At 52.2% G+C, this 26,294-nt stretch overlaps 8 protein-coding genes across 8 annotated transcripts; 6 read left to right on the forward strand and 2 right to left on the reverse strand.

The window, feature by feature from the left end:
* Positions 1-3,122: 3,122 nt before the first annotated feature.
* QC761_115240 (uncharacterized protein) lies at positions 3,123-9,789 on the reverse strand. The gene is made up of 4 exons (XM_062874800.1): positions 9,384-9,789; positions 5,291-9,086; positions 4,294-5,220; positions 3,123-4,240 (listed from the first exon to the last, which is right to left on the reverse strand). The coding sequence occupies exons 2-4, from the start codon at positions 5,311-5,313 to the stop codon at positions 3,409-3,411; spliced, it is 1,782 nt and encodes a 593-aa protein (XP_062737990.1). The 5' UTR covers positions 5,314-9,086; positions 9,384-9,789; the 3' UTR covers positions 3,123-3,408.
* Positions 6,468-7,478, forward strand: QC761_115250 (uncharacterized protein; the record flags this gene model as incomplete). Its single annotated transcript, XM_062874801.1, has 1 exon — positions 6,468-7,478. One exon carries the CDS (start codon positions 6,468-6,470, stop codon positions 7,476-7,478), a length of 1,011 nt encoding a protein of 336 aa, XP_062737991.1.
* Positions 9,790-10,135: 346 nt separating the features above from the next.
* Positions 10,136-14,654, forward strand: CRY-1 (Mitochondrial cryptochrome). The gene is given in 5 exon segments (XM_062874802.1): positions 10,136-11,019; positions 11,141-11,743; positions 11,803-12,563; positions 12,573-14,012; positions 14,331-14,654. Coding segments are annotated over 3 exon segments (2,412 nt in total). The 5' UTR covers positions 10,136-11,019; positions 11,141-11,219; the 3' UTR covers positions 13,700-14,012; positions 14,331-14,654.
* Positions 14,655-16,773: 2,119 nt separating this feature from the next.
* On the forward strand, positions 16,774-18,559 carry QC761_0017020 (uncharacterized protein). The gene is made up of 3 exons (XM_062872027.1): positions 16,774-17,544; positions 17,593-17,807; positions 17,878-18,559. The coding sequence occupies exons 1-3, from the start codon at positions 17,356-17,358 to the stop codon at positions 18,149-18,151; spliced, it is 678 nt and encodes a 225-aa protein (XP_062737993.1). The 5' UTR covers positions 16,774-17,355; the 3' UTR covers positions 18,152-18,559.
* Positions 18,560-19,135: 576 nt separating this feature from the next.
* QC761_0017030 (uncharacterized protein) lies at positions 19,136-19,548 on the forward strand (the record flags this gene model as incomplete). Its single annotated transcript, XM_062872028.1, has 2 exons — positions 19,136-19,444; positions 19,501-19,548. Exons 1-2 carry the CDS (start codon positions 19,241-19,243, stop codon positions 19,546-19,548), a joined length of 252 nt encoding a protein of 83 aa, XP_062737994.1. The 5' UTR covers positions 19,136-19,240.
* Positions 19,549-19,792: 244 nt separating this feature from the next.
* On the forward strand, positions 19,793-24,774 carry QC761_115280 (uncharacterized protein; the record flags this gene model as incomplete). The annotated part of the gene is made up of 7 exons (XM_062874803.1): positions 19,793-19,860; positions 19,928-20,162; positions 20,218-20,652; positions 20,717-21,928; positions 21,987-22,865; positions 22,933-23,711; positions 23,769-24,774. The coding sequence occupies 7 exons, from the start codon at positions 19,793-19,795 to the stop codon at positions 24,772-24,774; spliced, it is 4,614 nt and encodes a 1,537-aa protein (XP_062737995.1).
* Positions 24,775-24,875: 101 nt separating this feature from the next.
* QC761_0017050 (uncharacterized protein) lies at positions 24,876-25,851 on the forward strand (the record flags this gene model as incomplete). The annotated part of the gene is made up of 3 exons (XM_062872029.1): positions 24,876-24,912; positions 24,992-25,491; positions 25,741-25,851. The coding sequence occupies 3 exons, from the start codon at positions 24,876-24,878 to the stop codon at positions 25,849-25,851; spliced, it is 648 nt and encodes a 215-aa protein (XP_062737996.1).
* On the reverse strand, positions 24,943-25,608 carry QC761_0017060 (uncharacterized protein; the record flags this gene model as incomplete). Its single annotated transcript, XM_062872030.1, has 1 exon — positions 24,943-25,608. The coding sequence occupies one exon, from the start codon at positions 25,606-25,608 to the stop codon at positions 24,943-24,945; it is 666 nt and encodes a 221-aa protein (XP_062737997.1).
* Positions 25,852-26,294: the final 443 nt, after the last annotated feature.

Raw genomic sequence — 26,294 nt, forward strand, 5'->3', positions numbered from 1 at the left:
TTTCAGCCATTAAAACACAAACCAAGTAGGTGGCGGTTGAGGAATCGAGATTTTGTTGGTTACCTATCATTTGATGGCAAGTACAGACATATGCAGTGCTGATAGACAACTTGGACTGCGTTTTGTCTCTGCCGATAGCTGACCCTCCCGATCCAGGCCCAACCAACATCTTATTTGACGAAGCCTCGGGGTGTATAACCGCCCTCGTTGATTATGACTTTTCCTGGATCTCTCACCCCTCTTACGAGTTTCTGCGCTCATTCGATGGTCTCGGGGGCTAATTTCGAGGCTGGTCCAGCGACGAAGAGAGCCAGGAAGTAGCGTTGAGAGATGCCAAACTCCACGGGTTTCCTGTCTCCCTACCATCCACCACCGAGTCAGACTCGGGAGTTGATTGGGTTGTTGCGAAGGCCCGGGAGGAGGCATTGGAGGCTGAAGGAGTCAAACGACCAAGGGCTATGGAAGGTATCGATAGGGTGGCTGACGTTGACACAATCCTATGTGCTACTTTGCCATGGCGCGTGACCAACACCGACATCTTGGCTCGCCAGACTGAGGAGGTTATCATTAAATGCAGAAACAATAATGAGGAGCATCTTGACAAGTTGTTGACCCGCCTGGGATTCTGATCTCTGGTACACTAAGGCAGATAGTCGGTTGGACGTGGTTTAAATGGTCCATGGGTCGGACTTCGATGCAGCGGAGGCAGAAGGAGGAAATCGATATTTTATGTGCTCCGCGTTCTAGAAAAGTTTTTTTTATGTATTAATGCCAATATGTATCTTTGGGCTTACTAAAATGAACAGAGATAGACACATGCTACAACATATACATAGGTAGGCAGGTACAGTGAGGTTGTGTCCTTATTTTCCCTTGTGGTTTCGGTATGAAGTTGTGATGGATAGGCACTTTAGCAACCACCGGCTAAATCGTCAACCTTGGAGCACACAATTGTGGGTCGAGCACATCTCACTTATGTCATGTTGATGTTCTGTCGATGTCATGTTGATGGAGCGGCGAGTATCTTGACTGGAATTGCGGTGAATAAGTCTTTTGCTAGGGGACAGATGGTGATTGTGGATGGTGTTGTGAAGGTCCCTGATTGTGACCGCGGAGCCACATACCACTACACTATGAACCCACGTTGCATAAAAGCATCAAATCAATCAAGCTGCCCAAGCTCGATCGATCCAGTCGTTATATACGTTCACGCACTGCATGTTGGCCATACCTGTCAGCCAGTGCCGTGATACTGATGACTAGAAGAGGCACTTGTACCCGACAATGGCTGCGCCAAGCATCATCAATTCATAGCCCCTGAAGTCAACACGCCCAGCACTGCTCCTGATTGTCGTGGCGACGGCTGAAGCCCCGCTGCCCGAGGTCGGCCTGTGTGAGGTGGGAGCGGTAGTGATGGAAGAGTTACCGTGAGCTGAGATTGGCATGGTGCCGAGATCAGGCTCAGTCGCGGTTGCAGTCAAGGTGATAGAATCATCGTGAGCTGTAATCAGCATGGTGTTGAGGCCGGGCTCTGTGTATGTCGACGATATATCCTTTTCCCAGCATGCCCGGTGGTGCTCACCACTGTGATCTCCACACCGGTTTAATATCAAAAATTTTCGACCTTTCGTGTTATTTTCTTCACAATTCAACCAAAACCACCGCTTTTTTACTATTTCAAAATAGAATCCCAAATTCAAACGGCCCTTCAATACCTAGAAGAAAACCTGGGAGCTCCAGTGGCACGCGTCGCCCGGGAACATGGCCTTGAACGCAGTCAGCTTCAATCTCGCCTCGAGGGCCATGGGCCTACCAAAGGGCGTGAGCCACCACACATGCGTCTAAGCGATCCAGAAGAAGTTGTGATTTGCCGGTATATCGATCGCCTGGATGCTCTCAATATGGCAGTACGCCCTGAGTATATCACAGAGGCAGCAAACCGGATCCTCCTAGCCAGGTGCTCGCTGCCGTCGTCAAAGAGCATGGGTTACAGCCTGAGGACATATGGAATATGGACGAGACGGGGTTTCGAAATCGGGGTGGGCAAGAGCCAGCTTATTGTGATCAAGCGCAAGAGAGCTCACTACTTTGATATTCCTGAGAATAGGGAATCGGCCACGGCGCTCGAAGCTATCTCGGCCGTTGGGCGCTTTTGCCCACCCTTCTTGGTCTTGGTTGGCCAACTTCACATGACCCAGTGGCACGAGCAGGAGAAAGTGGAGCCAGAGACTGTGATATCGACCTCCCTCAGTTGCTATTCGAATGAGGAGCTTTCTTTGGAAGGGCTGAAGCACTCCGGCCGAAATTTCTGATGGATCTGGTGTTTTGAAGCGGTTACGGCGTTTTTAGTTCAAGAGGTTCGATTGATTGATTGATTGATTGATTGATTGATTGATTGATTGATTGATTGATTGATTGATTGATTGATTAACGCCCGGGCGGCTAAGCCGAAAGGGCAACTATTACCGATTGAAGCATACACTCCCCAAGATATGCCCTGATCTCCCTAAAGCCCCATGCAAAGACCGATCTAGCTTATACACTCTTTTTTCCCCTTTCTCTACGTATTCTCGTGGGTTAATAGGATTGTTAATAGGTTGGCTTGAAAGTCGGTTCTCCAAGTATTCAACGTCCCATCTTCGGCGGCTGAAGCGGTACCTGCTATCTATAGCACGAGGTAATAGGTGTAGGGTCGGTGGAGAGTGGTGGTTGGTCGGTTAGGTATTTCAGTTGGCCTGCGGTTGGTTCGCGTCGAGTCGGCCCGTGGACATTGCGAACTGAATCGTTGCCCGAACGGTCTTGACGTTCGGAGTCCAGTCTTCTTTATCCGACGGCGACTTCCCTCCTAGATAGAAGAAAATATTGCCTCTGTGAGTGGTTTTGCGCTAGAGCATCTCTGCTCGGTACGCCGTCCATTTCTTGCACCGGGAGAGGAAGAGTTCCACTGTCTCTCTCGCTTGTCCGAGGGTGGCTAGAAAATAACATTGCGGTCAATTACTTGTTTAACTAGGGGAGAGCGGACGGGATCCCGTGTATTCAACTGCCTATGATCGTATGTGATATGTTGTGCCGGCCCATGGGCTTATAACAGAATGGTATAACCTTAAGTTTGTCTCACGGCGTGGCTCGAGCTCGGCTATTTCCGTTGTTGAGGTTGTGCTATCACGACTAAGTCCACAAAATATGTGTGAAGAAGCGGAGAAGGATTATTTCGAACTCGCCAACGGTCTAGGTGTACACGAAAAAGGAAATTTTCGAAAAAGGACATACTCCTCAGCTCGCTATGAGTGAAATGCTGAAACCCATCCCCTTGTCTGCTCAACACCGGCACGCCCCCCATATATACAAAGTCAAAACACGTCCGTCTCTTTAGAATCCCTATTATTGATCACCTTAAAAACGGTTCAATCAAGCAGAAAACAAGGCCTTAAGCACCGTCTTTAACCTCCTCCCCCCAGGAACAGTCGCCTTCCCCCTCTCCAACTCCACACCCCCCTCCAACTCCCTCAGCACCCTCCCAATCTCCATATACGTCTCCACCGCCCCAATCATCGGCCCCCTTGCCTCCTTGGGAATCCCATTCATTTTCGGCCTCGCCTCATCATACAACTTGAACGCCTCGCTCAGTAATCTCCTCCTCAGGTTCTCCACATGTTTCCCCCTTGGATGGGCGACGACGTCTTCTGGGGTGAGACCTTCCTCTTTGAGCCAGGTAGTGGGAAGGTAGACCCTTCCCATCTCGGCATCTACAACAATGTCCCGTGCAATGTTGACATACTGCAGCGCCACACCCATTGTTCGTGAAGCCGACATGAGCATCTTCTTGCGCTCATCAGGCATCTCTGGCTCGCAGTGCTCGATGATGAGAGCAACGCAGAGTTCGCCTACTGTTCCCGCCACGCATTGGCCGTAGTAGTTGAGCTTGTCCTCGTCGGCAATGGGGAACTTGGCCGACTCGGAGGAGTCATGAAAAGAAAATTGGGAGTCGAGCTCGAAGCCCTCGATGAGTTGGTAGAGAGGCTGAGAGGGGAGAATGGTAGCTGGGAGATACTTGAGTGCTGACTTTGCCTCGGGTGGGAAAGCCTCGTCGATATAATCGTCGATCCGGGCTTTGTTGGCTTTTACGTCGGACTTGTAGTGGAGGTCGAGAAACTTGTAGAGCTTGGTGGTCCAGGACTTGACTTCGGCGCGGGAGGTGGAGTCGTCGATGAGATCATCGGCGAGGCGGCAGAAGGAGTACCTGGAGAGCTGTTAGTGACATGCTGAGCAAGATGGGAGGTGGGATGGACTTACAGAAGAATCAAATCGATGCGAAGACGGCCGGTAAAAAGCGAGTTGGCCAGGTAGAAGCTTCTGCTCTTTGCCTTCAGCCGAGTCACAGCGTCAGACAGGCCCGCAATCCTTTCGAGATCGTATTGCTTGGTGTTTGAGAACCGGCTCTGGACTAACATCAAAGGCGTGGGAGACCGAGGCACCTTGGGGAACAGGTGAGGGAAGGCAAAGATGATGGCCAAGTACTGGTCAAAAACTGCCATGCCGAACACAATGAGGATATTGGTCGCGAGGAAGAAGGTGGCCTCCTCGATGTCAAGGACACCAAACAGACACCATCCCAGCTTCGTGCCGGACTCAATGGCCCAAGTTCCACGTCCCAAAGCCAGCTCGTCCACGAGCCACAAGTAGACTGTCGGAATGATGATCGGAACCACAGTGGAGGTCAAGGGCAGGGTTAGAATAAATCTGCCCGCAACAGTAAAGGTCAACAAGGCGAATGGGAAGGCCCATGCCAGAATAAGTCCCAGATAGGTGCCAGGACCGCCAGTTCTAATCTGGTGAACGCCATAGACCGTCAATGCGACGAGAATGCCCTGTCCGATAACCTTGCCTCTGGCGATCCGTTGCGGTGAGTTTCTCTGGGTGCTGAGGTACAGAGGGTGGAACAATGGCTTGCTGAGGAGGATGTAGAAGAGCGAGGTGATGTATGTTTGAATCACGAAGAAGAACAGCTCTTCAATTGGAATTCCATAGAGACGAGGCCCAATGATGGCGTCTGGCGGGTAGGTCCAAATGTTGCTTCTGATCAAGTATGAGTCCCATGGTAGCGTCGCGAGGAAGGAGACAACTATTAGACTCCCAATCTGGAGGAAGTGTATTCGGTGGAATATTGGGTAGGCGATAACTGTAAGCAACGCAGCAAGGGGTATCGTGTATTTTAAATGTCTAGACACCAAAGTTAGTATATTTACATGATCGTGTCTCGGGCGGCTCAAAGGAAGAGAGCAGAGCTTACACAAGGGCATAATCGTAAGCCATGATGAAAAGCGTGTTTGAGTGGTCGTGTAATGAGGTTATTCCGGGGTTCTCCAAGCCTTGGCTCGTCCCAAGGGCCCAAACGGTGAGAGAGTAAAGCACGTGTCGATCCCAACCAAAAAATGAGGCGTTTACAAGTCAATCCAGCGCGTCATGACAGAAAGTGACGATTCGTTTGCGGTGAAAGAGAGAGCAAAGCTACACATCCAGGGGAAAGAAAGGACGGGACCCCAAGCAAAATGAACCTTTCGTCATCGATCAAAGAAGGGGCCAGCCCTTCGGGGCCCGTGGCAGTGTCCGCCCTTTTTCTTGGAGGATCCATATCTAAGCACTCAAACCCACTGCAACATGTCGAGATAGAAGCGCCAAACAAATCGATTTCGATGGGGGTTGACCCTGGCCTGGCTCTCACATCTATCGGACGAACTGCCCCGTAATCCTGATGTCAGTGCAGCTGGGTCCCAAGAAGGATGACCCGCATATATTCAGCCCTGATGAGCAAGAGCCCGGTGACCTGTCAGATGCGGTTCTGGATCGGACGGAGTGCCCTGGAAAGTCAAAAGCGCCGCCGGCAGTAATATTGCCGGAAACAAAAGTACGCCAGAGCGCCGCTGGCGCGGGACCGCATGGGACGGCACTGACAAGAGCGGCTTCGATCTGCGACATGGCGATAGAGCGACAGGACGAACTAGGCCCAAGACAGCAAGGTGATCGTGGGTTTGGTGAGTAATTGCTGCTAAATCAAGGGCCAAGACTGGCAGTGACTCCCTCCGATCCGGTCGTCTGGGGAATTCGGAAACAAATGGAAAAATGCCATGTCCTCATCGCCCGCATCAGGCTGTGATCGTTGATCTCTGAAAACGGTTGTGGATGTCAAAGATCGCACAAACCCCTGCCCCGATCGGACACCGCTGTCACGGCAAAACAAGCAGATTCCGCTTCCAAGCGCTTGGCATCCCACTTTTATCATCAGCCAATCAGAACCAAGGCGCAAATCCTCTAGTTTGTCTTGCTCGGCCTCGGCCCGGACGGAACGTGGAAACCGGCACGGCACCGCGCAATTCAACCAAGCACCGACCCTTAATCAAGCCAACCTTTTTCCTCCGTGTCACCTCCGCCGATCGCCGAGATCACAACCATAACCACACATCCCGAAAATGGTCCCGAGAATACACACCTACCGTCCGCTCCTGCGGCTTGCCCACCGGCAAATCCCCGCCCAACCCCGACCAAACCTCATCGCCGCCGTCGCGTTCTCAACCTCCCGGTCGACCCGGAACCAACCACCACCACCACCACCACCACCACCCTCACAAACCCCCTCCAAACCCCTCCCGGAAACCATCCACATCAGCGACGCCTCCCCTCCCCCTCCCCCAGAGCCTCTCATCACCAAAACCATCCCCAACCGCCGCCCCAACCGCCGCCGTCTGATCTCCCGCCTCCTCTTCGCCGGCACCTTCCTCCTCCTCGGCACAATCGGCGGCTCAACCCTCCGCCTCTTCATCTCCCCCCCGACCCCTCCCACCCCCGACACCGACCAAGACAAATACGTCATCTCCGACCTCCACTCCCAAGCCTCCCGCCTCCCCATCGTCCAGCAACTCTCCTCCGACCCAGCCTGGACCAGCTGGGAAGCCTACAACACCCTCCCCCCCTCCCACCGCGCCCAGCACATAACAGCCCACACCCTCCGCGGCTCCCGCGGCGTGGGCGGCTACCAGCGCATCTTCCACAACGCCTCCACCGGCGAGCTCGTCTCGGTGATCTTCTTCGGTCCGGCCACCATCGGCTGGCCGGGTGTTGTTCACGGGGGGTGTTTAGCCACCATTCTGGATGAGAGCTGCGGTAGGGCGGCGTTTAAGCAATGGGGTGGGCTGGCGGGTGTGACTGCCAAGCTGAATATCGAATACAAAAAGGCGACGTTGGCGAATGGGTTCTATATCATAAGAGTAAGACCAAGGACGGAGGAGGAGTTGCCTGAACGTGAGAGGGGGAAGAGGCATTACAAGAGCTGGGTGGACGCGGTGATTGAGGAGCCGGCTACGGGGCATGTGACGGTGAAGGCGGAGGCGTTGTTTGTGGGGGGGAAGGGGGATGGGAAGGGGGAGGGTAAGAAGAAGTTTAGTTGGGGGGGGAAGGTGCAGGATGCGCATGCCGAGTTTTGAATAGAATTGGGGGAGGTGTATGATAGGTGAGGAAAGACATCGTCATGTTGGAAGACCATGCGCCGAGAGCAATAGTGGGACACGGGCTTGTTGGTGGATATGATATGATATCAGCGGCCTACATAGCAGTTTTACGGCTTTTCAGACATAGAGTGGAGGATCATGTTCAAACAAGTAAGAGATTCTTGGTCAGGCTCTTAGTACTCTTTGTTCTGGGATGGTACTCGAATCCAAAGGCAGCCAAGAACGCAAGATCAAGAGATGACTACATACATATGTAAAAGCTTACGCATATGTGCCTCTCAAGCACACGTGGGCCAAGGACCTACCTACCTATACATCAAGCTCAAGCACCAATGCCCGTGCAGCCGCCTGCGAAGAATATCGCGGCCGCCGGGTCCATCTCCCGTCGGAGCATATCATCCGTCTCTACCCCCACGAACCATGTGGCTACCTCGTGGCGGCAGGTTGTTCCTCTTCCACAACACCCACAGCCGCCGAGGGTCCGTAGCAGGGTCATACAGCGGGGTCGCCGAGATGCATATATACCGCCTGATTCAACCGCAGAACGAGGGATATGCCGCATCGACCAGGCCAAAGTTCCCACAAGAGTCAATATACGTCGATACAAATCAACCCACGGCGGCGTTTATCCCATGCCCGAAAAGGCTCGGAACGTTCTAGGTGGTCAACCAAGGTCATGTGGTGGTAGTAACCGCCCAAGTGATGCCTGTTAAATCTGCACCGTAACCTTGATAGCACCCACCCGGGAACATGTGCTTGATGACAAGAATATTGTTCAGCATCCATGACATTCCAGCCAAGACCCTAGGTATGAAGGGTCTGAAACAGAATGATGGCATTTCCGACGAGGAATAGAAGCTCTGATCGATGCGCAAGTCGTCAAACCTCGCGATCAGACCAGGAAGCGGGTGGGTGGATAGTGAAATGCACGGTGACGGAATCGAATGTGCCGTGCATGGAAGGTGATCTGTCTCGGGAAAAAAAAAGTCTCGACGATGAGAAGGGTGATTGATGACCATGCGGCTGGTACATTCAGAGACATGTGAGCGGCATGCCGTTTCGTTGAGTTTAGGAACAAGGTCATTGACCGTAATGTTGGGTACCTGGGTTCATCGTATCGCGTGAAGTTGTAGGTATACCCTCACGCCGCCCACACATGGATCCAGATCAACCACACCGACTTTTGCAAAAGCTTTGCTGGAATCACTCGGCTGGGATTTCCTGGGACCCTCGACATGGTTGGATTAGAGAGCAAGAGGGTCTCGATGTCAAGCTGATATCTTCAGTCATGGCTGGACCCTTCCATATGGGAGCTGTCATCCCAACAAGGATACCAGGAAAGTCGGCTCAAATCTAGATTCGACCGTCTCATGTTGCGGCAAACCTAATAGAGCCACACGTGGCAGTTATCAGCCCCGTTTCCGGACCCGGGAAATCGGTTAGGGCGGCTGAACGGCTAGGGAATAGGTCTTCCCGCTGTTGGCGGGTTTCCCCAGACTTGGCAACGCGAACCTTTGGGACTAAATTTCCTCGAATATCAGCCTTCAAAGCTTTCCGATAGCACAGCAGCGGGTGAGTCGAACACTGCATAAGACACTGTCAGTTCAGATCTTGATTTTTGTCTTGCATTTGACGTCAAATGATCAGTTACCCTCCGGCTATGCTAGCATCTAGAGCAAGGCCCTGGAAGTTGGGTATTGGGAGAAGAAGCCATGGACCTTGTCGTGCTGGCACCCGAGAGAGTACCAGGGACCAGGTGGTGTGTTAACCAGAAACGCCACGCCCAGAAGAACATTCGGTGAGCGTTCCAACAAGATGAGGCGTAAAACCTTGACCCCGGCACGTCCGGCTTCACACGAGTCCCTACATACCGGTACCTACATAAAACATTTCTAGGTACCAGAGTTGCTGCTGTGAAACATGAACCAATCTTTGCCGCAAAGAAGGAAGTCGTTCTTTCTGGAGTGGTCGGGTTGATATTGGGGTTTGCCGCTAGCGAGGGCTCGAGGATGGAACGATGATGGCGATCTTCAGGTGGTTCTCGGGTAAGGGCTAAGAGCAGGGCGAAAGTGAAGCAACAGAAAAAAGAAGTTACCTCGTCATGACATCTCCTTGTGTAGCCATGAGGAAAGCAGACAAGGGGTCGCGCAAGAATGCAAAAAGGGTCTTGCAGGGAACACAAACCGATGAAGGCCTCTTGTGGATGTCCATACACCACAACCTCCTCACCCACACAGACCGGAGACGCCTCCGGCCCAGTGTCAGTGGATATTTGTCCATCCAAAATTTAAAAGTTAGCAGCGCATTTTGGAAATGGGGAAGTGACGTCGGGGATGCCAAGACACCAACGCCGGGACCACATCCGAGGACCTGGACGAGCAGCCTTGGCTTTAAATTCCCGGCTGTTGATAGGCCAATTCCCACCTGTCCACAGGGATGGGAATTGCCTTGCCTTCTTTGAAGCAATGGCCTTTTTTGTTTGGCTCGATCGTCGGGCGATGGGGCCCTTCGCTGCGATCGAAGTAATCGGCTCTTTTCATTCGTTCGTTTCTTAAATCTCGCCCAAAGAGGCAAGATATCGCTTGGCATATTCAATTCGATTGCACTTGCCAAAAGCCTCACTTTGCCCATCCTAGGAACCAAAGAACGAGACGTCAAAGAGAAAAACTACCAACAATGAGGATTAACAAGACAGTTACAATGTCACAGTTTTGCTCTGCCGGTGGGCAAGACGTTTATGGGGTTCCCCAGACATTCGAGTCGCTGGTGGGCGCAAGAGACAAGGCTTCGGAGCCGTCGACTGGCGGCATGCCCGGTGAGACCTTCTGTCATGAGTTATGTATATTCTTGGTCTTCTTCTGGCCCGATGGTCAGGATCATCACCCACCCCTTCCATCCCACCCTGCATCCTCTTCTTCCCGCCCATGCTGCCATGCAGCCATGCAGCCCGGCTGCTTCCCCATCACCAACCCCACGCAAACCCTCAGGGGTGCGTCTTTCTTTGACACTGACCACTCATAGCAGTCACTTCCAGGGATGTCGTACATCATCATTGCCCCCCCCCCCCCTTCGAGGTACCTGCGGATACTTAGTCCATGTCCCGCCTCCTCATGGGTCCCTGTTCATCTACTCTTCACCTCCTTCCTTACCTCACTCTCAACAACCTCGTTCCTTCTTCCAAAGACCCCCAGACGCTGCTAGGCTGCCTGGTAAAGAACTTGACGAGTTTCTGGTCTTCGGTCAAGAGGTGTATTTGACCCTCACCACCCCCTCCCCCCTCCTCCCCCACATCACTTTGTCAAAGACTATTCATTGACATCGTTGGTCTATCTCTTGTTATCAACATTGCTTTCTTGGAATGCTCTATAGCATTTGGCATAGCTGTTTAGCATCCGAACTAGCCTGCCAGAACAGCTATTCTGGTCTCCCCAACTGGTGTCCGACAACCTCTGCACCGGCCGTGCCACAGTTTCCACCATTTCAGATACGTGACCACTAGCTCTTAGTTCAAGAAGAAGTCAGTTTCTCGGTGTTCCCCCCTCTTTAAATCCCCCCTCCGTCACTGTTCCCACTTCCCATCTTGCGTCTGTTTTGGACAGCGTGACATCGCCGAATCTCTTTGACTGACAGGAAGACAGATCCGAACGTGCCTAGTGCATGCTTGTTTATCGGACTACGACTCAACCAAGTTAAGATACAAGTCATTCACGAGCAACCATGACGGTCTCAAAAGCACCCCAGAACATCCTCATTCACATCATCCGCCGTGACCTTCGGACGTCAGACAATCCCCTCTTCCATGCTGCGGCTACCGCACCAGAAGAGGAGAAGTTCGATGCCTACCTCCCTCTATATGTCTTTGATGCCCAGCAGATCGATGTGTCGGGGTTCATCCAGTCTGCTGGTGCAACGAACCCGTACGGGTCACCTCGTAGCCAGGTAGCTGGCTACCACCGCTGCGGGCCTCACCGGGCCAAGTTTCTTGGCGAAGCTGTCTGGGACCTCTCAGAGACCTTGAAGGAGCTCAAGTCTGGCCTTTTCATCCGTGTGGGCAGAATTCCTGATGTGGTCGAGACGCTGGTCAGTGAATTGGCCAAGAAAGATGCCAAAATCGGCGCTGTCTGGATGACCAGCCATGAGGGCAGTGAGGAAAAGGCGGACGAGAAGGCTGTGGCTTCCTTGTGTAAAAAGGTTGGGGCCAAATGGAAGCTTTGGGTGGATGAAAAGTACTTCATTGACGAGTGAGTTGAATTTTGTGGCGACGACCGTCTACTCGTGTTGCTAACGTAGCGATTGGCAGCCGTGACACGGGTCTTGAATCCATCGACAAGTTGCCCGGTGTCTTCACAGAGTACAAAAAGAAGCAGTTGCCCCTGCGCGAGAAGCCTCGTCCGGTTCTTCCGCCTATCGAGAAGGGTTCACTGCCGCCTCTCATTGATGCCGCCCTGGTCGCCCCGCAAACCTCCCCGTTCCATATTCCTGATTCACTCGATCGCCTGGTGGAGTTCCTGGTTGCGCCTGTGAAGGACTTCCTTCCGAACAAACCCGAGTATCCAAAGGGTGCAGAGTCTGCACACCCCTACCAAGGAGGCGAGCACGCCGCCCTCCAGCGGCTGAAGGACTTGATCAGCTCCGGAGCCGCCACCACATATGACACGACCCGCAACGGCTTGCTTGGAACCGAGTTCAGCACCAAGCTGTCTGCCTTTTTAGCCCAGGGCTGCATCACGGCCCGTCAAGTTCATGCCGCAATGGATAGCTTCGAACGTGGTACTGATCCCGCCTTCAAGGACGTTGAGGGCTTTGGTGCGTTGACAAAGGAAGAAGGTATGTCTGAAGACGATGCACAGAACACTGGAATGGAATCCATCCGGACCGAGCTGTTGTGGCGCGATTACATGAGGCTCTGTCACCAGAAAGACGGGAACAGGTTGTTCCAGTTGATGGGCACGTTGAGATATAAATTGGATCATGCCGCCGACATGATGGACGGCATGGCTAGCATCACCGCCCAAATCAGCCACAACAGCGAGAACAGCGACACTGGCGACAACGGCGCAGCTAGCGCAGCCAGCGCAGCCAGCGACGGTGACGGGAGTGCTCAGGAGAAAAAGTTGAAATCACCCGACAAGGAGAGAGCGCGGCCTCAACAGGGCAGCGGCATCAACGAGAGTCTTCTGGCGAAAGAGTGGAAGTCGGCCGACAAGGAGAAGGCTTTGCCTCGACAGTCGCCTACCGCTGAAGAAGTAGCGAAAATCTTGGAGCGCTTCAATCTCGGCACCACGGGCATGGGACTGATTGACGCTTCGCAGCGCGAGTTGCTACACACGGGGTACACGTCCAATCGCGCCCGACAGAATGTGGCGAGCTTTTTGGCGAAGCACCTCGACATTGACTGGCGATACGGGGCAGAGTGGTACGAGATGTTGCTGGTTGACTATGACGTGTCGTCAAATTGGGCCAATTGGCAGTACGTCGCTGGTGTCGGCAACGATCCCCGTGGCCACATGCGAATTTTCAACCCGGTCAAGCAGGGTTTTGAGTATGACCCGTCCGGGTCCTATGTCCGAACATGGATCCCCGAAGTGAGCGGGTTGGAGAAGCTGGAAAATGCTTTTCAACCTTGGACTGCTTCGAAGGAGGAGCTCGAGAAGACCGGCCTGTCAGGCAATGACATGGTTGCGAACCCGGTCAAGAGGATCCAGTTTGTTGTCGAAGGCAAGCCGAGAACCAACAAGAACGGTGGCTTCCGAAGAGCACTCGCACGCGGCAACCCGTCCAAAGCCTCTCAAGCGAATGGGAACGGCTCCGGCTTTGGAAACGGCTCCGGAAACGGCTACAGGAACTCACAGGACGTGCGGACGGATGCTCCGGTTGTCAATGGTACCACTAGAGGGCCTCGTGGGCGGGGAGGATTTCGTGGGTCGTTTGGAGGACCTCCCAGGGGTTCTTTGGGAGGCGGCCGCGGGGGCTTCAATGGCAACACCAATGGTTCACCCAGCCCTGCGGCAAACCAGGGCAATGGGATTTTGGCGCCCGGTTATGGAAGAGGTCGAGGCGGCGGCAGACGTGGTGGAGGTGGTGGTTATGCTGCACCTCCCCGGGGAGGCGGCCAAAATGGGTATTTTCCTCCAGCCAAGATGCCTCGAGTCAATGGCAGTGGCAATCACGATCAGGTCAATGGCAATCAGAATTAGGAGAGTGAGGTAAACGAACGGCTCAAGGATATGGCGATCAGCGATACGGTGCTAGAGGATGGGGGGATTTTTAGGTAGGATGAGAAGGGTTATCGGATAATGCAACAAGGGCCCCCTTATCTAATTACCCTTCGTGATGGGAGCAGGCAGCGTCCCGGTCGGCCTCCGAGGGCCTGTCCAAGGGCCCGTCGGGGAAGAGGACGATTAAGGGTATATATTTGCCTGGGGTCTATTTGCTTAGGTTAGTTGTGGGTTTGGGGGACGGGATTATGGTAAACGAACAGCGGTGTTTTTGTACGATAGGAGCGGTCTTGTAAGTGTTTGTGACTTTTTGGTTGCTTTGTTGTTTGGTGTTTGTACCGTTTACTTGTGCGTGTGCTTTGGTGTGTTTTGTTGATGTTTTCTAGCTATGGTGCTGCATCTTGTGCTGTCTCTGGTGTTGTCTTCGGTGTTGTCTTTCTGGTGTTGTCTTTCTGGTGTTGTCTTTCTGGTGTTTTCCTGTAGTTGTTGCTCTCCTGTTGGGTCGTCTTGCCCGAGTGTGTTTGTTTTAGGCTGTCATATCCATGGAGGACTTTTTTTCTTTCTATTGTGGCATGCTCTCTGTCGCAATTTTGTTGAAAAATAAAACCAGGACCGGTGGCGGCACCGCAGATGTACCATACCCAAGTGCTGAAAATGCGTGGGGGATTGGGTGTGACCACCTGCAGGGAAATGGAAGAAGAAGAAATGGAGGAAGAGGACGAGGAATGCGAGATAGGCGAGAAAATAGGGGGAGTAGTGGATGACGGGTCTACAAGGAAAATGAGAAGAAAGGGGGGTGGGTTGAGAAGGGGGTTGAGATGGGGACAATGATATGGATCTGATTTGTGTTGATTTGGGTATTCTTGTGGGTGTGTCGTCTGGGTCTTTTGTTTTCTCGACTTTGGTTTGGTGATGAGTTTTGGCTATGGAAACACAAGCTATCTGGCGAGCGTTTGAAGGAGGGAACAACAAAAAGAAGGAAAAGCATAGCCCATGGGGTTTAGGGGTTGTAGGTGTGACGGATGGGAGGGAATTTGTCTTTACAGATGATACCCTCTCGTTTGAAGTCTGGCGTGATGCGTGTTTTTTTCATTCGTTTTTTCTTACCTGGGTTGACGGTTGTCCGGATGCTTCATTTGTGGATTCAATAGTTTCTGTTGGTGGTTTCTTTTCTGGAACTGACGGTCGAGGGCTTTGAGTGCATCTTCAGGGGACAGCTAAGAGGAATTGCAAAAGAAACAGCGAAAAGAAACACGTAGTAATGAAAAGAAAAAAGTAGAAGAATTACCAATCTTCAAGCAGTGTGATGCCGAGGATGAGCCCCTTCCGTATCCATCCCCGCATAAGGGAGGGTTGCCTCTTGTGAGGAGCGCAAACACAACTCAACCGAGGTATAATAACAATCCAAGGTACATCAAGCTGACTTTCATCAAAGTCTTTCACATACGACCATACCCAGCTGAAATTACGGGATCCCGTCCGCTCTCCCATCCTCAAGCACTTGAGGGTCGAATCAGTACTCAGGTGGGTGACCACTGGGGAATCCTCGATGTTGTATGTTTTGATATCTCCAAGTTCCTTGACTCCTTTTTGCTGGGGTATGAAGATTTTGACGTTGGTGTTGATGAAAAGGAAGTGAGTATTGGTGGGCTTTTTGTTGGTAGTTGGTGGATGTATAGGTAGTCGCTGGAGACCCAATCGCCTGAGCAAGAGTTGGAGAATGAAATTGAGGCTCGGGAGAGCGGAGAACGATGCGGTTAGTAGTATATGTGCCAAGCGGATCTACCAAGTCTGGATGTCTTAGACCGCCTTGGTCAAGTTTCCCTGTCCTTCCGGTTCTCGTTGGCGTCGGGGTTCGGAAGGCGCTCGGCAGTTATGGGCCTTGTACATGGGTTTTCCCCAGAAATCGGTCTGGGGTACATGCTCTTCCAGGTTCTTGGGGCCTTGATGGTTGTCAACCCAACCTCCAGTGCAGCTGGAAGAATACCAGGTAGCCTTGTTGCCATCACACACTTCCCTGATACCAGAGGACGTCTTGGTCTAGGTGAAACAGCGCAAGATTGTATGCCTTTGTTTCTGAACGCCGTGCATCCCGACTTGTCTCCTGATGATTCCGGTGGCCGCTACAATACCCGCGATATTGAACACTGCCAAGGACCGTTGACATTGTGGCTGCGGCATCTAAGATGATGCTTCATGTTTCTGTCCGTTATTGGAGCATCTGCCGCTGTCTAGCTGTGGAGGTGCTACAGTGCAAGACATGTGAGCAGGGGCCGGGGGCAGCAAAACGCGGGGAGAGATCAAGCGGGAGGCGCCGCGCCGGTAGTTCGGTGGATCTCGACCCAGGGTCTGGTGGGGGGGGTTAAGACTGAGCTGGCATAGCTTGCGAAGCTAGCTTGGGCCGAGGCTCTGATCTGATGACTCAGAAGATGTTAAGAGACATGGAAGATGTTAAGAGGCATGGAAGATGATTGAAACAGACAAGGCGTCAGCAAAGAAGAAACAGAGCTTCTAAAGATACTTGAAACTAATGCTATAGGGGCACTCGAGGAAAACAAGAAACAATTGAAGCTCAGAGGCTCTTGAAACTCCCGCAGAGGCTCCAAGTAAAGAAAGAAAAGAAAAGAAAGCATAAATATGCTGATAGACCATAGGTAGAAAATCCCGAGGTCGATTTGGAGCCTCAGATTGCCAAGGTGAGCGACCAACCACGAGAATAGCCAAGAGAGGCAGCAAACGTTGAACCTGGAGATAGTGCTGTTGTTCGAATTAGGCCGAGGCTTGAAGAGTGCATCTATGTACATAGATTTTGGAGATTGCTAAAGGTTGAGGTGTTATTGGTGTGTCAGTCAGGTAAGGTAATGTTACTCTCAGCATGCGGAATCAGGTCCGGCGGAAGCCTTACGGGAAGCCAAGGCCGCAGTCACGCTTAACCCAATTAGTCAAAAGTCGCGAGAGCTGGCATTTTGGCTCAGTGCCTCGGTCTGTTGGCTTGGGGAAGGGGCTGTCAAACACGCCCAGGCACCCGGACTCGAAACAGTGTGTCAGGTATGGCACATATTCTGGGATTCTGGGTACCGCCAAGCACACCGTTGTCACCCCTACCTCCCCGATGCCGATCCTGGGGGTGGCTCCACACCTGGCGTTGAATAATGCGGGGAATGCCTGTCTGGAGCTGCAGGGACCCACTCCAACAGTCCCTAGCTTGGGGAAAGGGGAGGTGGCTGCCACGAGGAAAAGACATCAAGGTGCTGGCACAGCTGGAAACTGTTCGAGAGAGAAACAAAACACCGGCGATATTGGTTTGGGAAGGAGGGCAGCAAAGCCCCTCATCTCAGACTGGGTAATTCTCCAAGTGGTGGATCTCAATGTCTAGGGTCTTGTCACGGAGCTTGGAAATAGAAGCCATGCAGAAACTGGTTAGATTTGCGAGAGCATCGAAACAACATGAAGGACTTCACCAAACTTCAGACGACACATCGTCTATAAGAAGGAGATGACTTCCTGCCTTCATCAACCTTTTCTTTCTCCAGACTCAAGCACTCGAGCAGTTCTCGGATCATCCTCAGCCTCATCAGCCTACCAGCCTCAGCCCACCGGCCTTTACTCGCCTTCAGCACCGCAACATCTTCAAAATGCAGTTCCTCACCACCATTCTTGCCCTTGCCGGCGCTGTTTCTGCTCTTCCCGTCGAGCAAAAGACCGAGATTGTCGAGGCCCGCCAGCTCTTTGGTTCCGACACCAAGAACGAGCTGATCAACGGAGGTGCTTGCCCTCCTGTCATCTTCATCTACGCTCGTGGCTCCACTGAGAGTGGCAACCTGGTGTGTATCCCGTCTTCTCTGACATATCACTTCCTAACAATATGACAGGGAACTCTCGGCCCCTCGGTCGGCGATGCTCTGAAGGACCGCTTTGGGTCGGCCAATGTCTGGGTTCAGGGTGTTGGCGGTGCCTACACGGCTGATCTCCTCGACAACGCCCTCCCCGATGGCACTACCCGCGCGGCTATTGCTGAGATGAAGGGGCTCCTCACCTTGGCTCACACCAAGTGCCCCTCGGCTAAGGTTGTTGCTGGTGGTTACAGGTAAGCAATCTCCTCTCTCACACATCCGCCCTTTACTCAGAATCGACACTGACAAGTCTCTTCCATACAGCCAAGGTGCGGCTCTGGCAGCCGCCTCGATCAGCACCAGCACCGCTGCCATTCGCGAGCAGATCAAGGGCGTCGTCCTCTTCGGCTACACCAAGAACCTCCAGAACCTGGGCCGCATTCCCGACTACCCCCGCGAGCGTACCGAGGTTTACTGCGCCACTGGCGACTTGGTCTGCACCGGTACTTTGATCGTCACTGCTGCCCATCTTACCTATGGTGATGAGGCCCGCAACGAGGCTCCCAGATTCCTCATTGCTCGCATCAACGCCAGCTGAATCCTTGGCAAATGATTCGAACACAGAGAATTCGGAGGTGGGCTGATATGAGCTGGGGATGCCGGGGCATGGGCTGTGGCGATATGGACGGATGATCGCGGCGGCTTCACAAAGATATCTTTGGCATTTTGGATCTTTTCGGAGGACTTCTCATGTAGATACACGATCGCTTTGTATGTACATAGGCTTTATGTTTGGCTTATCTTTGAGTGGGAGGAGACTTGAGGGGATGTCTCAAGGGATTGGGCAAGTTTTAGGCAACGGCTTTAGGCCATTATGAGGAATGAACTCGAGTTTTGCTCTTTGACTTCTTGGTATGACTTCCAGGGTGCCTTTGTTTGTATCTAAGACAGATCTGCCATTTCCATAGACAATAGGGTACTATCAAGGGTAAACAAACAGTCTACCCGCTGACTAAGACACCAAGTGATCATCCCCACTTGGACTTTGTGTCAAACTCAACCCTCTACTTTGTCTTTTTGGCCATTGTTTTCGTTTCAACATAATCCTCAAAGAACTCACTCATCTCTATGGCAAAAAAAAGTGACTGGCCGGCCCCTTGTGCTTTCTCGCGCAACCCCCCGCCCCCCACGCCGGTTCGATCAACACAGAATAACCTTCAAATTACATTTATAATGCCCCAACTTTGCCTATTCTTTCACATACGACCATATCCAGTTGAAAGCTCGGGATCCCGTCCGCTCTCCCCTAGATAAGCAGCTGAGAGCCGAACTAGTACTCAGGTGGGTGACCACTGGGGAATCCTCGGTGTTGTATGTTTTGCTCTTTGTTTCTTTTTTATCTTACTTTTAATGTTATTTTTGAGTATATTGATAATCCTTTTCTGCTCAGGGATTGTAGAAGTGGTGTTTGTCGGTTGTTGAGGTTGGTGTTGTGGAGTCTGATTGGTCAGAAACAACACTCCTCAAGTAAACCTCCCAAGCACTGGGTTATCTCTCAGGATGTTCTTTCTTTCCTGGCTCGCTACTTCTCGTTCAGCCTCAATATCTTTACGACGGCTGACGCGGTAGGTGACTTCAGAGCCTTGCGGCTTCTAAGGCAGAGCTTGCAGTGGCCAGGTCAGCAGTAATGGCCAAATTTCGGGCGACAGACCTGATTTTCCCGCGTTCTTTCCCCGTTCAGAGTTTCGGAGAAAAGTCTTCAGTTTGGTCTGTTCAAAGCCCAAAATTAACCGCTGTCGTCGTACAAAACGGCCCTCAAAGAATTAAATGTGAAATTCCAGCCTTGTGGACAAAAGCTAGCTGGACGAAGCTGCATCCGTCAATATTTAAGGTAGGTAGCTTGCAGGTCAGCGAGGATGGATGGGACCTTGTGCTTATGTTGGACAGAACCGAGATAGGAAGCTGGACATGAAACAGGCAGTTATAGTTGGTTGATGCAACCCATTGAGGCGTGCCGCCGTCTTGGCTTGCTGCTCGGGGACCATTGCGGCTGAAAGCCTAATGTGTAGACATAATCAAGATACCTACCTTATCTACGTTAACAGCGCCTTAAAATACCTACATTTACAAGGGCTAATCCTCATTCTTTGCTATCTTTCCACATTCTCAGGGATAAAAGTTGACGCAGACATAGCGTACGCAAAGCTTCAAACTTGATACCTGACCTTGTTTACATGAAATGGCCACCAAACCAACAATCGTCACAGAGGTCAACGTTCTTGTTGACCCTGAAGATGCCAACATAGAGTATGAAACCCCTCCGTTCGTTTCAGTCTTGTTCAATAGGGAGATAGAGTATCTAACCCGAAAACAGCATCGTGGCAATCCCTGGCCTTGGTGCCAACCCAGTTAAGAGCTGGATGTGGGACGAGAAGGACGAAAAAAGCTTCAACTGGCTGAAGGATAAAGAGGGTATCAAAAAGGACTTTCCACAGGCCCGCATCATGCTCTACCACTACGCCTCGGCCTATCAGGGTACCTTCAAGGTTAGGCAATACCTGAGCAATATTGCAGATACCATGCTTGTCAGCCTGAAGCAGCGGAGAGAAGTACGGTGATGTTTACCTCAGGTGTTCCTTCCCGTCCACTGACCAAAATACCTAGGAGCCCAAGGAATGCCGCCGTCGGCCAATCGTATTGATTGGGCACAGCATGGGAGGTCTTGTGGCGGCCAAGGTTTTGACATTGGCCGAACAGCGCCGCGACAAATTTCCCGATGTGTACGAGGGAATTGTGGGAATCTTGACATTCGGTACACCTTTCGGTGGTGCTCCAGTTGCGGACATTGCCACAGAATGGGCCAAGCTCAACGAGCACACGGGCAAGGCCATCACATCCAAGCTTCTTGACCTGCTGACGCCAGGGAACGAAAATTTGCGCGAGTTGAAGCATGATTTCGTACGATCTGCCATGAAACTTGGCCAGAAAGTCGACCTCCATTGCTTCTGGGAGCAGAACGAGACACGCTGGGACAAGGTGATGGAGAAGTTGGCTCCCACTGACTTCCCTATCTCAACCCTGGAGAAGCTCAAGCTCAGAGTGAGTAATGGTACTTCGGTTGGGGCTGGAATGTAAGGGGTATAGGCTAACATCAGGCATCCAGGAATATCGGGAGTTCGTAGGCAGAGAGTCGGCCACTCTGCCTGGAGCATCCGAGACCGGGCTGACACGCACACACAGGGATCTTGTCCGTTTTGAAAGCTGTAAAGACTCACAGTACCAATTGGTGCGAGCAGCCTTGAAGAGTATTGTTCATAGCGCAGCGCGCAACGCCAAAGGTCGTTTCAACTGCATGCGCCAATTCAGCATCAAACCCGAAACACACAAAGCCGTGATTGATGCCCTCGACGGCGCTGACGTGCAAAGGAAGTTCAGATCACTCTCGCAGCGGCTCGCTTCTGACTCATGGATCCTCTCAGAGCCGGAATTTCAGGATTGGATGGATAGCAAGAGAAAAACCGACGACTTTCTCTGGATATACGGTGGGGAGGGGAAAGGGAAAACGCCTGCTGCCACAGCCGTGGTCAAAAGCGTCGAGTCGACAATTTGCAAGGAGGAGATGGAATCCTCGGACCGGGCTCCAACTTTGTTGGCATACTTCTTCTGCGACCAAGTTCCGGACTTTTGCACGGCCGAGGATGTGGTCAAATCTCTGCTCCGGCAACTCTGCCTTCAACAAGACACTCTTGCCAATTATGCCAAACAGTTCATCTCCAGGGCCCCGAGCGAACATGGCGGCAGCAACGGCAGCAACAACAGCACCGCGCTCGGCATCGAGAACCTCTGCCAGAGTCTTCGAGACATGCTCACCGAGAGCACTATTGGAACTGTGTACTTCGTCATCTGCAACCTCCACGAGCTCCCAGAGGAGGAGGACTCAACCAAGAAGCTCTTATCCTTCGTGCAGTCGCTCATCGATTCACCTCAGCTCCAAGCTGACAAGCGCGTCCGTACCAAGTGGCTGTTCGCAACCAGGGACAGGATATCAATTCGAAGAGTGCTTGGATCAAGCGATGTGGTTCGCCAGATCAATCTCAACGATTCAGAAAAGTACGGAGACAAAGTCAAACTCGAGCTGCAGCGACATGCCTGGAGCAAGGTCGACGGTCTGCGTGAGCAGAAAGGCTACAACAAGGCAATCACCTACTTCGCCGGCAGTGTTATTGGGAACCGTGCCGAGAGCACCAAGTGGATCGACGTGGCGATTGTGCAGCTAGCAGCGCTTCCGGCCGAGTCTAATGATATCAAGGTCCGGAAGATGCTAGAGCGCGTGCCGCAAGACTTTGCGACACTTTTGGATCATGCCTGGCAATCGGTGCGTTATTTCTAGAATGAAGATGACCATCAAATGCTGATTCGTCATCACACCTTAGATACTCGGACCAAACGAGGAAGGCCTCGATGCCATCAAGGAGCTCCTCCGCGCCCTTGTATTGACATACGAAGACCCCACGGAGAGTGAGCTGTTAGTGCTTGCCGGGCTGCCAGCTGGTGAAGCAAAACACAAAGAGGAACTTTTCAAGACGATACAAAAGTGCAGACCCTTACTCACGCTTCGAAAGTCCGGTGACGAGGCTCGGATCGGCTTCGTCAACGCCGATGTCAAAAAGCACCTCCACAAGAACTCCAACAAGCTTCTCGATCTTCCCGAGGATGCCATTCAGCTCCAACACGGAATTCTTGCCCTGCGATGCTTTTCGCATATCATGGATAACTTGACTGCAGCACTTCAGTCCACAATAGTTGCCAAGTCTCCTACGCCCAGCCAGAGTCAACAGACTCAACACCAGCCAGTTGCCATGCAAGGGCCCGTCACTGCTGCCGGTCCTGGTGTTTTCGGGGCTCCTGATATCGGTGATGATACTGAAGATGAAGAGATCGAGTTCGATTTCGATGATGACGAGAGTACCGACTTGGACTCAACTGCCCAAGCACCGGATACACCTCAGCAAGCACCAATTCTGCCGTATGCAACGAGATATTGGCTACAGCATGCGAGTGAGGCCACCAGAGATATCGCGGAAAGGCTCAGCTTGGAAAAGGCATTCTGGGAGCCAGACTCGGAGATTCGCCACTTGTGGCTGACGGAGTTTGAGAGGCTTACAGGCGCCTTTGACGGCTTGGTCGTTGATAAGCGCCTGAAAGCACTACATGTGGCCGCATCGGTTGGGTTTCCTCGACTAGTCGCGTCGTTGCTCAAGGCAGGGTATGATAAGGAAGTGAACGAATACGATACGTATGACAACGCACCCGTAAGTTTTTCTTCGAACCCTCAACCTGCTCCAGTTCTTGGAAAAAAACGACTAATATAGCACACAGCTCCACCTGGCTGCCCTCTTCGGCAAGGCAGATATCATCGAGCAGTTGCTTGAGGTCAAGAGTGTCAAACTCGATGATGCCGGCAAAAACAGTTCAGCATGTACCCCTCTTTCGATGGCCGCCGCGCGCGGCAAGATTCTCGTGATGAAGAAGCTCATCAGTAAAGGGGCCAATGTAAATTCAGTCGATGTTGACATAGGTCCAGTCATCAACGCGGCTATTCTGTCCGGCAACAGCGATGCGGTAAAGCTACTGATCGAACACGAAGCCAAACTGAACTACCCAGAGCATGAACACGAGGCCTCGGACTGGCCGCCGCCTCTTGCGCTCTCAGCTCTGTTTTCGGACCTGTCCATGTTCCAAACCATTTTAGACGCCGGGAAGGAGGTTCTAAGTGAGGAGGAGTATAGCAAGGCTCTCGTCCTCGCATCCAGATCCGGCCGCGTCGAGATTGTGTCTTTATTGTTCGAAAACGAGCATGGTCAGGACACCTTTCAGAAGTCACTCCAGGCCGCTCTCGAGGAAGAAAACTGGGATGTCACCAAGCTTCTTTTGCGCCACTCGCAAGATATTCTGGACTGCAACGACGTCTTTGAGAAAGCCTCAACGAGCGTCGAAAGCCTCGAAGACGTGCTAGATGCAATATGGGGGCATAGGCAAGGCCAGATCGACCAGGAAATCCTCAACAGATGCCTATATACGGCCACCGATAACGAGAAGGAGAATACCGTCAAGGCTCTCTTGAGGATGGGTGCTGATCCAAACGCGGAAGGCGCTTTGTAAGACACTATCATCTGCCCCTGATTCCCCGCTGATGCTAATAAGAAGCTACATAGATTTGGCAATGCGCTCACAGCTGCTGCAAATGACGGAGTCACCACGGATGATGGAAACGTGCCTATTGTGCAAGCCCTTCTCGAGGCCGGTGCTACTGTCACATCTGATTCCGGCTGGGCTCTTCAAGCCGCGGCCGAGCAAGGCCATCTAGCCGCTGTCAAGCTGCTCCTTGACTACGGAGCCGACATCAACCATTTCAGCGTCCAACACTCATCCGGCACCGCTCTTCAAGCAGCATGTGACTGCGGGCACGAAGAAGTCGTGGAGTATCTGCTCAGCAAAGGCGCAGACCCAAACAAAGGCGGCGGGCGATACGAGTATCCGATCATCGTGGCATCGATGCAACCCAAAATTCTACCTCATCTTCTCGCCGCTCCGGGAATCAAACTCAATGTGGTTGGTGGACCAGGCCACGGGAGCCCGCTTGTTTACGCTGCAGCCTCGCTACCTGCCGAGTACATTGTACAGCTCATCCAGGCGGGTGCAGATGTAAACATGGTTGATTTAGATGGTGATACACCTCTCATTGCTGCGGCGCTGGTGGGTGACTATGAATGTGTGAAGCTGCTGCTGGAGTATGGGGCGGACATCATGACAATAAGCCCCAACAGGGGCACCGCTCTAGAAGTGGCGCTGGAAGAGGGGCACGATGAGTGCATAAAGCTATTGGCGAATAGAGCTGTCTTTATTCAGAGGCAATTGAAGATCTCTGCGGAGCGAGAGGAAGGGTTGGCATTGGAAATCATTGAACAGGAGAGAGAGAATCGGCGCTACCTCCATCAGCAGCAGCAACAACAACAACAACAACAACAACGGCAGCAGCAGCAGCGTATTGGTAGCGATTTTGGCCAGCAAGAACCCGAACTCGAGGACCAAATCGGAAGGCTGAGGCTACAGGACGATGATCACGATGTTGATGCGGACTCCTTGAGTCAGGGCGGCGATGGGAACCCTCACCCCACAACCGGTGAAGAAGAGGACTCTTATCAACAAGGAAGCTGGTAGTGGGATACGACTAAAGCAGACATGATGGCTGTGTCAAAACACTGGGCTTCTGGCCTAGATATGAGGCTGTCCCCAGGAGTAGCTACCAAAAAACAAGCTTCATGACCCCAGATCCCTCCGAAGTGCAATACAGTAACGGTAAAATCGGCCCATTAACCACACAATACCCTACAATTCGAGCTCCTGTGCATAACGAATTCCCATAGCAAACATCCAGACCCTCGGATCAACAACAACGTCGTGTTGATCTCTCAGCTCATTGAGCTTGGTTTCCAGCTCCCTCAATGGCACCTCCCACTCAACCGTAAACTCTCCCTTATCCAACCTCTGCTGCCCCTCTTCCTCCCCATCTTTATCTCTCGCACAAATAAAAACTGCGCTGAGCTTCGCAGCAATAGGCACCGGCTCCGAGGTCAACGGAGGGCTCGCTGGCCCAATCACCGAGCCTGTCTTGGTAGTTTCCTCTTCCAGCTCCCTCACAGCAGTCTGCTCGGCCGTCTCGGCCCTGCGGCGGCTTACAAAGCCAGCTGGGAACTCGATCGTGTCGGCTTCGTATTGGGGGCGGAACTGCTGAACCAGGATAGTGCACCACCTTCCCCGGGAGTCTCTGTAGATGTTGGGGACCAGCATCCCGACTGGCTGATGCAGGTCAGGGTAATTGCGGAGGAAGACAAAGTCCCGTTCTCGGATCACTTCATCTTTGTCTCTTGGGTCAATGTAAGTGAGAACACCGAGGCCTTGGTACTTGCCACAGGCGATTGGCTTCTTGTCTTTGATGTAAGGGGAGCTTGACTTGGGCAGTGTTGGTGTGGCCGGAGTTGCTGAGGATGCCATGATTTTTGATGGGTTGTGTGGTACAGCTTGTGTCTGCCGGGATATGTGAAGGTAATATTAGACGTGGGACTTGACGAAATAGTGTGAGATATTCTGCCTATCCCATCTTTTATCTGTACTGAATTGGAGTAGGAAAGCTCGGAGGAGCGGGATAGGTCACCGTTTATCAACCTGAGGTGGGCTTACCTTAGTATGACCAGTCGATACACGATACAGTCATCCATCATCACCGAACAAGGCTAGGCATTGAAGTAGTGCCTGACAACCTATCATGGTAACACGAGTGATATAATTAACTTGCAGCTCCTAAGCACTACGTGCCGTACGGCTTCACCCTTTTCTCAGTGTAGCATTGATGTTTCTCCACGTTTGCGCCAAGCCAGCTGAGCCTGAAAAAGGCTGGCGCTTAGGTAGGAAGGTGAGGCACGGAGTAAGCAGCATGGATGCTGGGCTGGCAGCCGCTCATCTTTCTGAAGACGTGGACAGCCCGTTCCCCAACTCATATACATAGTCAGCTACAATTGTTTTCGCTAAACTTCAACTTCATTCGCAGTTCATACGAATCCTCCATGACCAACGCTTGATCCTGATCTCTGCCATCACAGCTCACACAACAAGGTGAGCGACGATGGGATGTTCACTTAACACTTAAATCTTACAACTTTCAAGCCAGAGCAGCAGCAAAG

Source organism: Podospora bellae-mahoneyi, assembly GCF_035222275.1.
Source record: "Podospora bellae-mahoneyi strain CBS 112042 chromosome 1 map unlocalized CBS112042p_1, whole genome shotgun sequence".
Taxonomy (NCBI): Eukaryota; Fungi; Ascomycota; class Sordariomycetes; order Sordariales; family Podosporaceae; genus Podospora; species Podospora bellae-mahoneyi.